The 17,731-nt window shown below is 40.0% G+C and overlaps 2 protein-coding genes across 2 annotated transcripts in view; one reads left to right on the plus strand and one right to left on the minus strand.

Annotated features, from left to right (window-relative positions):
• The window catches only part of LOC126188595 (ZZ-type zinc finger-containing protein 3), a 64,762-nt gene extending 62,336 nt beyond the window's left edge, over window positions 1–2,426 (minus strand). Inside the window, exon 1 of the mRNA XM_049930196.1 lies at window positions 2,243–2,426. Coding sequence (XP_049786153.1) covers window positions 2,243–2,419 — 177 coding nt within the window. The 5' untranslated portion in view covers window positions 2,420–2,426. The remainder of the gene's footprint in view (window positions 1–2,242) is intronic.
• A 421-nt stretch (window positions 2,427–2,847) lies between these two features.
• The window catches only part of LOC126187854 (probable malonyl-CoA-acyl carrier protein transacylase, mitochondrial), a 48,769-nt gene continuing 33,885 nt past the window's right edge, over window positions 2,848–17,731 (plus strand). The window contains exons 1-3 of the mRNA XM_049929169.1: window positions 2,848–3,020; window positions 3,313–3,761; window positions 14,673–14,935. Coding sequence (XP_049785126.1) covers window positions 3,418–3,761; window positions 14,673–14,935 — 607 coding nt within the window. The 5' untranslated portion in view covers window positions 2,848–3,020; window positions 3,313–3,417. The remainder of the gene's footprint in view (window positions 3,021–3,312; window positions 3,762–14,672; window positions 14,936–17,731) is intronic.

Raw genomic sequence — 17,731 nt, forward strand, 5'->3', positions numbered from 1 at the left:
GACTGCCGAATGATCCTACAGCCAACGAAATATATCTTGTGTAAAGACTTAGAAGGCAAAATAAATCAAGGCTTGTATGAAAGTATGCATTTCCTAGTTCTGAAGCAGTAAGAGGATGAAGACTTTTGACCACATGTGCTTTTGGTCTATCAGTGTCAACTTTAACAACTCAAAAATTTGTGTTCTGCAGCAACGTGGTAGCCTTTACTGAAAGTTGTTTCATTTCCCTTGCTGTTTGTTCTAGGGGATAAAGCAGTTTTCAGTCAATTTTGGGTACTACCTACAACTTGTTTTCACAATGGAAGGCTCACTAAACATAGTGAGAGCAGAAGTGTGGTTTGAAGCTTAAGTGGTGACAGTGCACGAAGGAAGCATATCTGTCCCTCTGCATGGCTGCCCTTCCCACTATTCCATAATCCACTCAGGATATTACCTGGTTATCATTACTTGCGTATAGCGAAACTGTTCTACTGAGGGGAAATCTACAGTGTGTGTAGCTGCAGACCAGCGAAGAGAATTGGCGGAAAGCACTGGCAGCTGCCTTCTATGACAAAGGTACTGGAAAGTTAGTACAATGCTATGACAAACATCTAAGGCAAAGAAGCGACTATGCAAATAAGTAGCTGGAAATTGTAGTGAACTGTTGCAAATAAAACATTTTTGATTTTCACAGTGGTTTCCATTTCATAGTTGATTGGAACTTACTTTCTGAACATCCTTTGTCTATAAATAATTGCAGCAAAAAAAGCACAGAAATGAGACAGCAGTATTTAAAAATAAATTACAGACCACTTCGGCTACTGTGGTCTACACAGTTTAAGCTAAAATTCTGAAACTAGTCACTTAACTCTAGATTTTCAGAAAGCACAGTGGAGTCATTCCTTGGTTACAGACATAACATTTGTACAAGTTACATTGAAATATATGTATAAAAAACAGATAGACATTAGTATAACACTATATACAGCAAAAGTTTGATTATGTGAGCTGTGCTAATTTGGCATTACGCCAAGGAACAAGAAGTGTTACAGATATAACAAAATTGTCACTTTTCATGGATCAACATATGCCCTCTCTAGTAACTTGCCACATTTTAAATCAGAACATAATAACAGACTATTTGTGCAGTATGTTTATGTTGTGATCCAATGACAAATATCATGCAGGGCTATGGATACAATGTTCAACTTTGTTTACTATGGCTCAACAACAAATATGTAAAACATTACTACCACTACAGGTACCACTTAGGAAACCAGTTTCATTTATAATTTAACCAACTACTTGATGTTATTGCCAGACCTTACAATTAAATTAAGTATCCTGTGAACTATATATTCATGGGTGTACAGTAGTGTGCCATTAATACAGATCACATAGAAAAATTCAATTTATCATCGCATCAGCAGTTTCTCCCATATCGAAAGAACAACTGTTTCCTGTAAAGAGTGCTCTTGGCAACCAATAAGAAATGTTGGAAGAATATCGACTGCTGGGACAACAGATAGATACTTAGTACACAGTTTACTATACAATATAGGAGAAAAGAATAGCAGCATGCTATTTTGGAATATTATTACTCAAATTTAGCAATAAAATTACTAACAGTCTAAACAGGAGCTGCTGGAAACATGGAAAGTTGGATATAATATGAAGTTAACTCGAAATTGCAAGATTCAAAACCTCAAAACGTACAGCCAGTAAACCAACAATGGAGATTTCGAAACAAAAAACCAACACAATACATAAGAATGTCAAAGCTACTCCTGTTTTTCCTTAAGTACTGTACTAACTGAATGACAGCACTGTTAAAATATGGAAAAGGCTTGGTGCACGTAAACAAAAATGACGTTGTGCAACAAAAATTAGCAATTGTTTTACGCTGTCTGCATATTTTAGTAAGCATCTTAATATTGGCGTCCTGATACGTAGCACTAACACATTCCTGACAAATTAACATGCACTGTTCTTGCTGAAATGCACAGTTTTACCAGGCAACATCGAAAAATCACATACCTCTCTATCGTAATATCTTTCTGGTTCAACGGATCCAGCGGTTTCTCTGATAGGAGTGGACAGCCAGTTTCTGAAGTTCTATTTCAGGTTCACGGTTATGAAACTTTACGTACGTCTGCGGTGCTAAGATTTATGAATCTCAATAGCACTGTCAGATTTCAAAATAGTTTGAACAACATAAAACACACTGCTGCATGATCCCTGGATCATTAATGAGAATTCATACCTTAATTAACTTCGTTCGCTGGGCTTCTAGTATTGCCAAGGACCTGAGAAGGTTCATATAATCTTGATTCCCTTTAAGAGCAACAGCATCAGACTCAAAATAGAATTCTCCTATTTCTTCATCTCCGTCTTCTGTCAGTTCATCATTAGTATTGTCGTATGTTTTGCACTGCGCCATCCTTTTATGTGAGTATTAACTCCATAAGAACCTCAAAATAATGTCTCTGTCCTAAATCACTACTATTTGTAGTAGTAAACAACGCAAAATTTCTGTATCTACCGGCTGCATCATCCATACACATCACTGTTCTTTCTTTTGTTTACACCTGACTACTACTTTACGAAACTGAAAAGTTTACGATTACACATTGGAAGCCCGTCACAAAAATGTGTCACACTTCCAGCTTTACATTTCGATGTTAAATACACAATGTTTTCAATCCAAGGAGCTGCGAAGTTAAAATATTTATTTATTCGGTTTCAGAAGAAGCGGTAGTATGAACGTTGGCATTAAAAATATTACAGTAGTTTTCCAGTTTGCAGGGAAGGAATTGCAAATTTCTCCGTCGAGAGGCAGCACTGAATATTCTTGATAGTTGGTACTGATGTATTACTAAATAAACATTAAAGTTTACGCACATGAGTTGTACGATTACATCTGAAACAGTGGAAAAGGAGCGCGGAAAAAGAATTGGGAAACATATATTTGGGGATGAGAATGCAGAGTTCCTTATATTGTTAACGAATTCCATTTGTAGCAAATCTGATATGCAGTTTATGTACGAATTGATACGGGAGTATATGTATTTAATGTAGGTGTGTGGGGACGCGTGTGTTCTTACTCTCGCAGTCGCTTTACCAAAAATTTCTGCTCTTTGCCAGGGATTTGACTTTTCCGATTAGCCATCATTTACAGTTGATCGCACTCCATTTTTATTTATTGTCTTTCCAGCATTACTGCACCGTACTGTACAACTACCACATTTTTTATACTCTATTTAATTAGTTATGTTCAGCTGTAAGTCCGTCATTTAGAATCATTGAAATTTTGCCAAATGACTGTCGTTTCAGCCGTGGCAGAACCTGCATTTAAGACACATATCGGTGAAAATTTGGTTTTCGAGTACTGTTGTAAACAGAGAGGAACTGGTGCCAACAGAAGTCATCACTGTAACAATGTATGTACAGGCTAGATTTGCCCCATTGTTAAGACACTGCGCAGAAGTTCGCTTTGGTCCTTTAGCCGCAAACATACGTGGCTGTAAATCGAAAACTGGGGAGAAAGAAGAGGATGTAGAAAACATTACAAGGCAGCTGGAAGAAGCAGCTCTTGGGAACAGTTCAGCAACAGACCAAGATGAGAACTGGCTGACATCTCCATATCCAAAAGGGGCATTTGTTGGTCGTGAACGTCACCAGGCCCTTAAGCGTGATCCAGCAATTGACCCTCGTGAGACATCCATCATTCTGTTTCCAGGACAGGGTACACAGTATGTCGGCATGGGCCGAGAACTACTCAGGTGTGAAAATTTGTTGCAGCTCAGTATGGTATCTGTGTACTTAAATTTTAATTACAAGATATTGTTTTCTCAGGCAGCCAAGAAAACCAATCTTGCTGCTACTTTCTGAGCATTCTTTTTGAGCTAATGTTATTAAATATAAACAGTTAATTTCTCATCATAGCTTATACCACTCACGTGAATGAAAAATGCACAACACTGTTGCCATACTGTACACTGTTATTCTACCAAGAACTGATAGAACACCCAGTCAATTCAGTCATGCCACTCTATTAAATACTTCACTACTTGAGTGTACATATTCATTTTATATACAGTCTGTATGTGGAGTTAATAGAACAAAGAGGGAATATTTTTATCCCATACCTGCATAAACTCTCTTCCCCTTCTCCAGCAATATATTCATTTTATATACAGTATGTATGTGGAGTTAATAGAACAAAGAGGGAATGTTTTTATCCCATACCTGTATAAACTCTCTTCCCCTTCCCCAGCACACCAAATTTCATTCACTTGTTTTTGTAGCCTTTATGTAAAAATTGTGATGGAGAAAATGACATGTATGGAAGAGAGGATTGCACTCTGAAGGTAATTACCTTTTAATGCCTTCTAATCATCATACTAACATTCTTGTGTGCGCTAAAGTGGAGAGATACAACTTTTTATATGAATGCTTTTGATCTCCTTCATCAGGTCACTTAGCAAAATTTCAAAGCATGTGACTAGACCTCGAAAATGACTAACAGGAATGTTGTATACATTCTCTTTTGCAGATATACTATGCTTTCAAATAATTCTCTGTGTAGATTAAGATCTAATTACCCACCGTCTAGGTGGGATTTACTTGTCATGTTCCACGATTACTCATACATATTTAATTAAAAGTTCAGAGGAGTTCCCAGCAAGTGCACCACACATTGGAGGCCACCAATGAGATTGCTATATGCGGAATGCATGCAAAGGTTGTTTTTTTTACTAGAGGTGACTCTCCATTCAGACCAGATGATGATAGCCATAAGATACCCCAAAGTGTTAGTGGAACATCCAAAGAAATGTCCCCCAGAGATGAAGTGACCAAAATCTTAGTGGTCAGCTGCGGAAGCATTCACACAAAGTCTCAGAGTTTGAAGCAGTCCCGAAAAGCAGTGGTGTTCAAATAACGCTAAATAGGCCTACATAAAAATGGTTAAAACTTGAAATAGACATCATATTTGGGATTAATCTAAGTGTTTATTGAAAGGATAGGCTAATGGAGAAAGGAGGTGGGATGCTTGTCACAGTAGACAAGAAACTAGGATCCAGTGAGGTAGAAATTTAAGCTACATGCATGATTGTTTTGAAAGGACTCATTATCAAGGGAGTCCATAAACCTATGATTAGACCACATTCTATATTGAATTTGTTACTTATTCGAGCAGTAGTATAATTGAGAGCATGAATTTGCAATAATTATTGTAAAAAAGACAAACGGCCAGTAGTTGGAGATGATTCAGAAGCTCTTTTGTGATGAGGCAAATTGCTTACCCTTTTGCTGCAGCTGCCCCAAAAGTGGAACACCAGTACCAGCACAAATGCAAATCACAAAACTAGTTACAAATACTCTGCATCTCCAGTGAGGAAGCTCTACTGAGATCACAGCTGATAGTGAGTGAAAAACAGTCATCCAAGTAGAAGCATTCTCTCTGCATAACTACCAAAATTTCCAAGGTAATTCTACATCTACATTTATACTCCGCAAGCCACCCAGCGGTGTGTGGCGGAGGGCACTTTACGTGCCACTGTCATTACCTCCCTTTTCTGTTCCAGTCACATATGGTTCGCGGGAAAAACAACTGTCGGAAAGCCTCCGTGCGCGCTCGAATCTCTCTAATTTTACATTTGTGATCTCCTCGGGAGGTATAAGTAGGGGGAAGCAATATATTCGATACCTCATTCAGAAACGCACCCTCTCGAAACCTGGTGAGCAAGCTACACCGCGATGCAGAGCGCCTCTCTTGCAGAGTCTGCCACTTGAGTTTGCTGAACATCTCCGTAACGCTATCACACTCACCAAATAACCTTGTGACAAAACGCGCCGCTCTTCTTTGGATCTTCTCTACCTCCTCCGTCAACCCGATCTGGTACGGATCCCACACTGATGAGCAATACTCAAGCATAGGTCGAACGAGTGTTTTGTAAGCCACCTCCTTTGTTGATGGACTACATTTTCTAAGGCCTCTCCCAATGAATCTCAACCTGGTACCCGCCTGACCAACAATTAATTTTATATGATCATTCCACTTCAAATCGTTCTGTACGCATACTCCCAGATATTTTACAGAAGTAACTGCTACCAGTGTTTGTTCCGCTATCATATAATCATACAATAAAGGATCCTTCTTTCTATGTATTCGCAATACATTACATTTGTCTATGTTAAGGGTCAGTTGCCACTCCCTGCACTTAGTGCCTATCTGCTGCAGATCTTCCTGCATTTCGCTACAATTTTCTACTGCTGCAACTTCTCTGTATACTACATCCTTTGGTACATCCTTCAAATAACTAAACACAGGGTACTAGAAACTGGGATACCACCTGTCTGCTTTGACTGATGATATCATCACTATTCCGAAAACTTCTATTTTGAGCATATCCGACATGGCAACCAAAACATTGATGATAACACCCATAAAAATACGAATAGCGTGTCAGCCATATATTGATTGAACCCACTGAAATTAGCAGTACAACTGCGGGGAAAAATGAGGTTTTGGGCGGGGACAAACTAAAACCTGAAGAATAAAAACAACCTTTTTTAAGGCGCAACTATGAAAGTAACAGAACACTCAAAACTGCCAAAGAATAACATTCCACAAAACCACACAAGACACAACACAAGATCACAGTATCCAAATCTCTAGCTGTACACTAGACCAGGTTACCACTAACACCTCCCACCCCCACCCCACCCCGCCCAAACTACAAAAACCAGTACCCCATTATCCAGTTTTATATAGCTCAACTATAAACCAATATACCCTCACAACTACAAAAGGCGGTTTCCCAATCTCCAATTCACCTGATATCAATAAATCGCCCCACAACTGCAAAAGCCGGTATCCCAGTCTCCAGTTCACCTATACACCTCAACCCTAGACCAGGATACCATAACCACCCCTATCACCACCACCACCCTCCCCCACAACTACAAAATCTGGTACGCCAATTGCCAGTTCACTTATATAGCTCAACTCTAGACCAAGATACCAATAAACCCCACCCACAACTGCAGAAGCCGATATCCCAACCAACAGTTCACTTATATAGTTCAAACCTAGAGTAAAAGTGCACTTATGATGTTGGCAGCTTCTCTGTTGTGTGTTGCAGTTGGTAACTGAATGTGTGGTGAATTATGGGAAGTAAACATATGAATGTTGAGTCACCTAGGACAAGACAGCAGAACCCGTAAGAAAATATTACCTTTATTACCAATTCTATGTCATTCACCAGCCACAGCTGGACAGACAGTGTCAATATACAACATTGTCAAAATACATGAATACAGCTCTACTATGATAGTAATTTAATACCGCAAGACATATTTAAGTTATAAATTAGATCACAACAATAAAATAGATACAAGTATATAATGAAATTAAATATAATGGTTGCTGTTGGAGTCATGGAATTGAGCTGCAGCTCAAGTACACACTGTGCTATTAATAGAGAAGAATTCTTCAATTTTGTAGAGGGGTTGCTCTTTTAGTTTACACAAAATAGTAGTTTTAAACTGCTTCCATGGTAAAGACTGTTCAATGCCATCAGGTAGAGCACTAAACAATTTTAGGGCCACCATTGGGAATCTGTTTTGTGTCTTTGCTAATCGACACCTTGGCATGTCGATACTGTCTTTGTTGCGATTGCTGTATTTGTGAACTTCATTTCTCTTTCTGAAGGTGTCATGGTTTCTATTTATGTGGAAGAGGCAGTTCAATATATACTGGCTGTAAACAGTCAGAACTCCTAACCTGGTGAAAATTGGTTTACAGTGGTCTGTTAGTTTGCTTGAAGTAATGATCCTCATTGCTTTCTTTTGCAGTAAAAGCACATTCTTGCAGCCTGCAGAGTGGCCCCAAAACAACTGATGTGGCTGTGGAACATTGCATAGTACACAGTTAGCAGGTACTGTTCTGGTACTATACTTTTCAGTTTCCTCAAGAGGTACAGGACCCTTGAAAGTTTGGAACATACATGTTTGGTGTGCCGTTGCCAGGTTAATTTGGTATCACTGAGAAAGCCCAGAACTTTAACATCTGCTGTGTTACCCGGTGCTCCAGTATTGCTGAGGCTGCATATCATCCTCTGAGTTTTTTCTTAATTAATTTTCATTTTGTTCATGACAAACCAGTCCTTAGCTTCATTGAACAAGACTTCTGCTTGTTAGACTGCCTGTACAAAATTCTCTCCTTTTGAGAACAAGGTGTATCATCCGCAAACTGCAAGGTGTGCCCATTGGAGCCTATGTCATTTACAAAGATAGGGAACAGCAGGGCCTCTATTACCGATCCCTGTGGCACACCATGCTGTAGCTGCTTCTCACCTGAATCAGCTCCTTGCATGGAGAAAATCTGTTGTCTGTTTCTCAGGTAGGATTCAAGAGTTTGCAGGACAGATCCCCTTATACCATATGTTTTTAGCTTTCTGAGCAGGGCCTTATGTGGGATGCAGTCAAATGCCGTACTAAGGTCACATAGTACTAGTGCTGTAGACTCTTTGTCTTCAAAACCCTGACTTATGTTTGTAACTAAATCAAGTACAGCTGTTGTTATTGACTTGCCCTTCCGAAAGCCATGCTGCTCATCATAAAAGAGACTATTTCCTTCAAAGTAACTTAATAGTTGTCCTTTCATTATCGACTCCATCACCTTCACTAGTACTGATATTATAGATATGGGCCTGCAGCTTGACTCTTCTTGTGGACTGCCTTTTTTGTAAACAGGCACTGTGCATGCTACTTTCAGAAAGTCTGGAAATTCCTCTGCATGGAGGCTTTTATTTATTACTACTGTTAATGGCTGTGCAATTTCACTGAGTATAGCTTTTAACATAGAACAGTACAAGACATGACGTAAATATCAAGGCTCTCTGAAGATTTGTAGCTTTGTACAATTTTTATTTCTTCTTTTGGATACACACTCTTCCACATTTATTCTCAAATTTCACAGCAGCTGCAGGATCTATTCCAGAGTCAGGAATTTCATCTACTGTGTTTTCCACAATTTTTATAAAATAGTCATTAAACTCATCTGGACTGCAAGAATTAGAGCAAGCTTTTTCCTGTGCTCATTAACCAGATCCCATGCTGCTTCACAAGGATTGTGAGCTTCTTCAATAAATCTGGCATTGTTTTCCTTCTTTGCTTTTTCTACTTCCTTTCTGTAGATCCTTTTGGTCTGTAAATAACTAGAGTACAGTCTACCCTTAATATCTATATCTTTAGCAGCTTTGACCTTGTCATTTAGTATTTGGACAATACACTTGATTTTGGCTAGTCTAGGAGTATACCACCTCTTTACTTTGTTAGTTTTTCGTCTACATTTTGATTTAGCATTTGAATATCTCTTGGGTTTAAATGAAAAATGTTTATCAGATTTCACTTTAAGGGTCTGAAACATGTGATTGAATGCAGATTTTGGTGGCAGTTCATCAATTATTTGGTGCCAATCTATAGAAGACACTGTAGTTTTGTAATCATCTAAGTTTTTCTTTGGAATAACTCTATTTCTGAATACATAATTTGAATGCCAGCTGGGAATTTGTTGTGTACTTACCGAGTTTGTCCATAACTTCATGATTACTGCATAGTGATCTGCTAGTATAGGGTCCACCACACTTACTTTGTAGTCCCAACTATTTAGGTTTGTCACAATTGTGTCAAGACAAATAGCTCCTCTTGTTGGTAGAGAGTTTCCTGCGAATAGCCCATAGCTGCTTACTAATTTCATGAAAGCTCTTTCTTTATCATTACCTTCTCGACATAAAGCAATTTTTGTCCCTAAGTGCACTAGGTGACACAGACAGCTTTCCAACTGGTTGAGGAAATTTTCAAAATTTCCATCTGAGGAACGATACACAGAAACAACAATTAAGTTGGCATCTGACAGTCCCAAAGCAGCTAATTCCAGGTCTAGATCTATGCAAAATTTACTTAAGTCAGTTTTATTGACACAGAGTTTACTATTTACATACACAGCCACACCACCATGGATAGTAGTTTCTCTACACCATGCATTCACCATTTCTAAATATTCAATGTTTCTGTAGTATTCTGTTTCTAGTTGGGCTAGCCAGTGTTCACGTATACATAATACACCAGGTCTCACTTCGTCAACAAACAGTGATAATGTATCAAGTTTTGTTCTGAGGCACTGCACATTTACACTCGCTGTAATTAAGACAGCATTTTCTTCAATGATATCATTTCCTTTTTCACTGGAATGTTCTTGGTCTTGGGAGTTTATCGCGCTGGTGCACTGGGCATCGTCTGGAATAAAAAATATTTTATCACAATGTTCTTCAGCCATATACTGTTGTACATTATTTTATCTTTTAGGTCGGAATCAACACCAATTTTGAAGCTATTATTTATTCCCTTTGTTTCCAGTTTTTCAACTGAAATAAAACTGTAATAAAGAGTGGATCAATTTTTTGTAATTAAATCGTGGGAGAAGGTAGGTGAATGAATGTTTATTAATAATAGTGTAACATGCTTGATATATTAATAAACATTGATCTACCCACCTCCTTCCATGATTCAATTAAAAACATTAATCCAAATGGTTCAAATGGCTCTGAGCGCTATGGGACTTAACTTCTGAGGTCATCAGTCCCTAAAACTTAGAACTACATAAACCTAACTAGCCTAAGGACATCACACACATCCATGCCCGAGGCAGGATTCAAACCTGCGTCGACTGTAGCGGTCGCACGGTTCCAGACTGTAGCGCCTAGAACCGCTCGGCCACCCTGGCCTGCACATTAATCCACTTACTCAGTTGTTACACAGGCACCTAAGAGTACAGTTTACATTTCAAACATATATTCTGTTTTATATGACAACATTCTGCACAACATATTCTATTGTGGCATCACGTAATTTCATAACTCAACATCATGACAACTATAGCACACGAAATGACACAATAACATTTCTCCCAAACACATCGCCACCACATGATTAAACCACTAGAGCATGCCATGTATTCATACACCATGCCCTCTACAACAATATTTCACTTCCATTCCAAAAGAGACGCATCACAGCTTGATGATGATACATAACACGTCATGGGTCAAATGGTATCCTACATCCTAGTGTACCCCTGAACACAAAACCCAGTGGCAAAGACAAAGTTGTGGATGTTGATGTCTGTATTGAACAACACATATGCCCACTCACTCTCCCTATAATATCTGGAGCATGTCACTACAGTAGCGAGAAACTAAGAAAAAAAATCTGCAATAATAAATGGCTTCTATAACACAGAGAAATGCAGTTGGCTTCAGGACATATTCATAAGTGTAGAATAGATAATATTCTCACCCCAAGAAATCACTAATAAACAGCTGATATAACACAGCTGGCTTCAGGACAGGCCTAAAAGAGAGAATATTCTCATCACAAGAAACACAGTTATTGCTGCCTGTGTCTACAAGAGACTTTAAATTTGTGTGGCTCCTGAGCTAGGAAAGCATTCCCCTGCAGTAAGAAGTACTAGTTGGATGGCAGTGCTGGAGGTGCTACGACCATTTGTTACTTAATGACTTTTCTACCAGCTCACAAGCAGTGTCTTTTTGCCATCTGTACATTATCCAAAATCATTATGTGCTCTGATGATTTCCTACCTCATGATTCTCATAGGTATAATTAAAGAATTTGTTGACTATTACCCTTTGGGCTTTTAATTCACATCATGTGTGTTTGGAATCCAAAAACAGTTTCCCTAAAGAATGACATTTTGAGAGCATTATTTTGTGACTGAGGAATGTGGGACAGTAGATAAGACAGTGGATTCACATTCAGGAGGATGGTGGTTCTAATAATGCATCCAGATTTAGGTTTTCATGTGGTTTCCATAAAGAAATAAAGTAAATGCTGAGGTGGTTAGTATGAAATGGACACGATCAGTTTCCTTACACATGTCTTGTCTAATCACACTTTGTTTGTTCCTAATCACTTCATCATTAGTGGGGTGTTAAATGTTGTTCTTCATATAGTAAGAAAACTTGTGGCAGAATTTACATAATTTGGGAGCTAAGGAGACCACTCACTAAATAGCAGAAATTTTGTCATACACAAAAGAGAAAGAAAACTTGGTAATGGAATCCTTTGATGAGCTGGAGTACAAATTCACACAAAAAATACACATCCTTTAACAGTGCTCTGACTACCTATAATCATGCCCGGAAATGTGGAACATGCTAGGCAAGATTCTTCCCACCCCTCCTAAAGTGGCATTCCATCACCCGCACAACTTGCACAACATTCTAATCCATCCTATGCCTCTCCCACACCCAGCCCCTTGCCACAGGAATTAATCCTCGTGCAAGACCTGTCTGTTCCACCCACCCAGCACTTCCTACTCCTGTCCTGTCACAGGCTTATCTTATCAATCAGAATGAGAGCCATATGTGAAAGCAGCCATGTCATGTACCAAATTTGCTACAATTACTGCACACCTTTTTATGTTGGCAAAAGAATGAACCAGTTGTCCACTAGACTGAATGGCCATACCAAACTGTGACCAAGAACAAAGTTGTCCACACAGTGTTGTAACATGCTGCAGAGCACAACATGCTCGAGTTCAATGACTGCTTCACTATCCAGACCATCTGGATCCCTCCCTCCAGCACCAGCTCTTCTGAACTACGTGAATAGGATTTATTCTTGCTACACATCCTTTGCTTCCGTAATTCTGCCCTTAATAGTTGCTAACACACTGTTCCCACACTTTCTACCCAAAAATTTCACCTTCCTCTGTTCTGTCACCCCTTTGCAACCCATGCCTGCACACAATCTTCTTTGTGTGCTGCACCTAACCAGTTCCAGCACCCATGTATCACAAGCTTAGCCCATACACCTGTCACTCCCTCCCACATTCCTAGCCAGCACGCGTACTGCCTCCCTCTGAGCCCATAGCTACCCATCCCCAACCTCCCTTCCTGTTTTCTGCGTCTTTCTTCCTCTATCCACCTCACCCAATACAGCTCCCACCCCTCCTTAATCCATGGTGTGTGTGTGTGTGTGGGGGGGGGGGGGGGGGGGGGTTGTTCTGAAAACTAGCAAATGTTAGTCTGCTATATTTTATGATTACTTCTGAAGAGAGACTATGACACAGTTTTACTAATGTTTTTGGCCTTTGATATTTTCATCTGTCCACTTGCCCTTGCAGTCATTGTTGAGTGAGAAGTGGACACATGTTTATTCCAGTGATAGCTCCTCAGCATGAATGTGCTTTCTACACAGATATGTTCACAGAAGGGAATCTCCAGACAAATACTTTCATAAGACCCAGAGTTTCATGTGCAACTCCTGATAGATTAAAACTGTATACCAGAGCATGACTCGAATCTGGAATGTTTGCTTTTGTGGGCAAGTACTCTACTGATTGGACTATCCAAGAACAACTCAAAATCTGATGTGCTAGTCCTGCAAAATAAAGAGAACTCCTCATTAGTGTGGAAGGTAAGGCTGAAGGTACTGGCAGAAGTAAAGCTGTGAGGGCAAGCTGTAAGTCGTGCTTGGGTAGCTCAGTCAGTAGAACACTTGTCCAAAAAAGACAAAAAGTCCCTATTCGGCTCTCAGTGTTTTAATGTACCAGTCAGTTTCAAATCAGCACACACTCCGCTGCAGAGTGAAAGTTCATCCTGGAAGAATTTCTTGTTTTCAGGTAATTTTATGATCTGTTGTTCGTAATCTAACCTTGCAACCACAAATTTGTCATTTAACACTAAAATCTTCATGTATGTTGCCGCCTGATACATACACCACAAAGTTATTAATTAATTGAACTCAGTCTTGTCCACAGTGGTTTATTTTGTAGCCTGAATGTGACCTTTATGAAAATAGAATTATGAACGTTACATTGGACAGATGTTACCCAAAACACCTGCAACAATGAAAATATTATTTCCCATGTATTTTTGTACCATTGTTAGGATTTCTTCCATCAGCTGTTGTCACACTCTTCCTAGTACCCCATAAGCATGTAGGAAAATTATATCTCTTGTTTTGAAAGCAATTATTTTCAAAATATGTGACTTTTGCCCTCTGAACCAATTGTAACCAATGATGTTCTGTTCAGTTCTATATTTACAACAGGATAGAATTTATTCATGGGTCTGCTCCCCACGCCCAATCTCAATTTCTGTTTGTTTCTTGAATGTAATATTTACGAGAATAGAATGATGGCTGTTACTTTTAACAATTTTAATGCATGTTTTTCTATTAGTTCATTAAAATACTACCAATATATCGTGTGTCTATATGACCCCCAGTGGTACAAAAAATTGTGGTAGCAGGATGTTTGAACTATATGATGCATTATGATTCTTGAATGACCATCCTCAGTTGTTTGACGTTATTATGTCATCATTTTTTGTGTCTGTGTCTTTCCAGTGCTCCTATTACACATATGCAGATTTTCTTTTCACATTAGCTTCCACCTCACTCTGAATTTCCTATTATTGTTCTCACAGTTTTAGCACTTACTCTATTTTGTGTGGAATTTAATATAAAAAAAGTTATGCAATTCATATGGCACAGTTATTTATCTAACAGCAGGATGAATAATTACAACTACTGTATAAGTTAATATGAACATATGAAGTGTAAATTATAGGTGAATGTGATAGTGTGTATATTTCTTACAGGTTCCCATCTGCACGTGATGTTTTTGAAGCAGCTAATGAAGTTCTAGGTTATGACATTTTGAAGCTCTGCCTAGAAGGACCCAAAGAAGAACTAAATCGTACAATTCATTGTCAGCCAGCTATTTTCACTTGTTCCCTTGCAGCTGTTGAGCGTCTACATGAAGAACGACCACAGGCTGTTGAAAGTTGTGTTGCAACAGCTGGTTTCAGCCTTGGAGAAATAACAGCACTCACTTTTGCAGGAGCTCTGCGCTTTGACAGGGGTAAGAAAATGTTGAGTAAACTCTCTCTCTCTCTCTCTCTCTCTCTCTCTCTCTCTCTCTCTCTCTAGCTCGCTCGCTCGTTGAGTTTTCTATATATCCTCCACTAATTTCAGTAACTCTTCTTCCAGTTATTTGGGTTTGTCATGGAGAACAGGCATGTCAGATAGTCAAGAGAGTCTGGACTTCCAACTTCCTCTCCTCCAGATGGAAATTAATGTCCGGACAAGACTTAGTATCGAGGGGGGGGGGGGGGGCATAAACAGATTAGATCCTTCTATGGACCAAAGATTCGCCTCCAGATGTAACCACAAACTATAGTAAAAACTAAAGTTCACCGACACATAAGTTTCCAGTCATACTCTCATTGGAGGAGTCTTAATCATCCACCAATCAATTGGGAAAATTAGTTTTGTAAGTGGTGGGTGTGGCAAAACATCCCATGAAACATTACTATATGTGTTTTCAGATAACTGCGTAGAATGGATTGTTCAGAAGTCCACTCGTCATGGAAATATATTGAATCCAAATCAGTCAAATGAAAATGAGACAGATGGAAAATACTGAGTAAACTATGTATTACTTCAAAAGTAATCACCATAACTGTTATTACATTTAGCCTATTATGTGACAGTACAGTCAGTGCTTTCATGGGAAAATGTTTGCAGTTTCCTATGGAAACATGATTGTACCCAAGCATGCACCTCTTCATCCAAATCAAGTTAGACTCCAAAAATATAGAATCACATGGGGAGAGATTGGAACAGTATGGAGAATGTGTAAGGGCTTCCCAGCGAAACTTTTTCAGTGTAGTCAAAACAATTTTGGCAACACATGAGCAAGCAGTCCCTATCTCTCACCATGTGATTTCCATATTTTTGAAGCCCTCAAGAAAGACTTTCATGGCTGTCAATTTGCTTTGATCAAAGAGGTTCACATCTGGGTACAATCATGGTTCCTTCGGCAACTGCAAACATTTTCCTTCATGAAGGCTTCGATGTGTTGTCTCATAGTGGAATAAATGTACTTGAAAGTTATACAGTTTAATTACTTTTTCCTGTCTGTCTCATTTTCATTTGGCTACCCCTTGTAGTAGCAATAAGTAGACCTGACCTCTGTGAGGATGCCCTCATAGAAACTAGTTTCAGTGACCATGAGGCAGATGTAGCAACGATGATTACATAAGTAAAAGGGGCAACTAAAATGAGAAGGGTTTATATTTTGAGCAAACCAGATAAAGAGGTAGTAGTGTTGTAGCTCTGCAGAAGAGGATGTAGAAAAACTGTGGCTCATGTTTAAAGGAATAGTTGACCATGTGCTTCATAGATATGTACTTAGTACAACAAATCATGATGAGATGGATCCCTTCATAGTATACTATCACTGTTAACAAACTTACAATGAAACAGAGACTACTGCATAATAGGTGTTAACAAAGCATGGGGTTATAGATAGGGAGATGCTAAATGAAATGCATTTGAGTGTCAAGAGGGCAGTGTGCCCCCTGCAGGCCCGGGGGTTAGAATAGGCCCGAGGTATTCCTGCCGGTCGTAAGAGGCGACTAACAGGAGTCCCTCCCCCTCAAGGGGGTAGTTAGCGCCTGCGTCCGGAGACGGACGGTTCCACGACTTATATTTTCGGTCATTTTGGTTTTTCACTTCTTCTGGTTTCTTCCTTCCCTTCGTTGGTTCCTTTCTTTGTTCTTCTCCATCTCACTGTCTTACTTACTCTTTCCCTTGCCTCCTCCTCCTTGCCTCCTTCTCCGTGCCTCCTTCTCCTTGCCTCCTTCTCCTTGCCTTCTTCTCCTCGCCTTCTTCTCCTCGCCTTCTTCTCCTCGCCTTCTTCTCCTCGCCTTCTTCTCCTCGCTTTCTCTGGTCTCTGCCTCAGCATTTGAGACAGTCTGTCCTTTCTCTCCCTCTCTCCCCTCTTCTTCCTTCCTCCCTGTGCATGCCTGAAGGCCGACACATGCGTTCGCACGCGTAGCCGGTGATGGGGTAACGCGTAATTCCCCGCCCTGGGTAGACAAGTAAGGCACGCACGTACCCCCTGGTAAAGGCCAGGCCCAGGGAGGGGTGATTGCCCGAGCTGACACCTTCCGACCATGCCGATTAGTCCCTCCGTCCGTTTCTCAGGTGGTGTGACCTGAGGTGTAAACATTCACCTAAGGCGGGAGTGCCCTCTGAGGGGGTACCCACAAGGAAGGAGTGCGCCGTCGGAGACGCTGGCAATCATGGGGGATTCCTCCGCAGTGGATTTCTCATCTTCTTCTCTCTCAACTTCTGCCAAAAACGGAAACTTGACCAACCACCAGTGACAAAAGTACTACCGCCTGCCCCACAGTTCCTTGTAGTTTCTCGATCTGAGAACGGAAAGGATTTTTCCTCTGTCAACCCTTTCATTATCCAAAAGGGCGTAGATGCCATAGCCGGATCTGTCAAGTCTTGTACCAGGTTGCGTAACGGTACCTTGTTACTAGAAACTGAGAGCGCCTTTCAGGCACAAAAACTGCTTTGGGCCACACTCCTGTACACATTCCCTGTCCGGGTGGAGGTTCACCGCACTTTGAATTCATCTCATGGTGTGGTATATATTAGATCACTCGACGGATTGACTGACAAGGAGATTCAGTCTTTCCTCGCTGAGCAAGGCGTGACGGCTCTCCATAGGGTCATGAAAAAGGTCAACAATGACCTTGTACCGACCTGGACACTTTTCTTGACCTTTGATAGTGTTCAGCTGCTGTCGCGCATCAAACCTGGCTACGAGGTTATTTCTGTTCGCCCCTATGTCCCGACACCT

The sequence above is a fragment of the Schistocerca cancellata genome, chromosome 5 (assembly GCF_023864275.1).
Source record: "Schistocerca cancellata isolate TAMUIC-IGC-003103 chromosome 5, iqSchCanc2.1, whole genome shotgun sequence".
NCBI classification, from domain to species: Eukaryota; Metazoa; Arthropoda; class Insecta; order Orthoptera; family Acrididae; genus Schistocerca; species Schistocerca cancellata.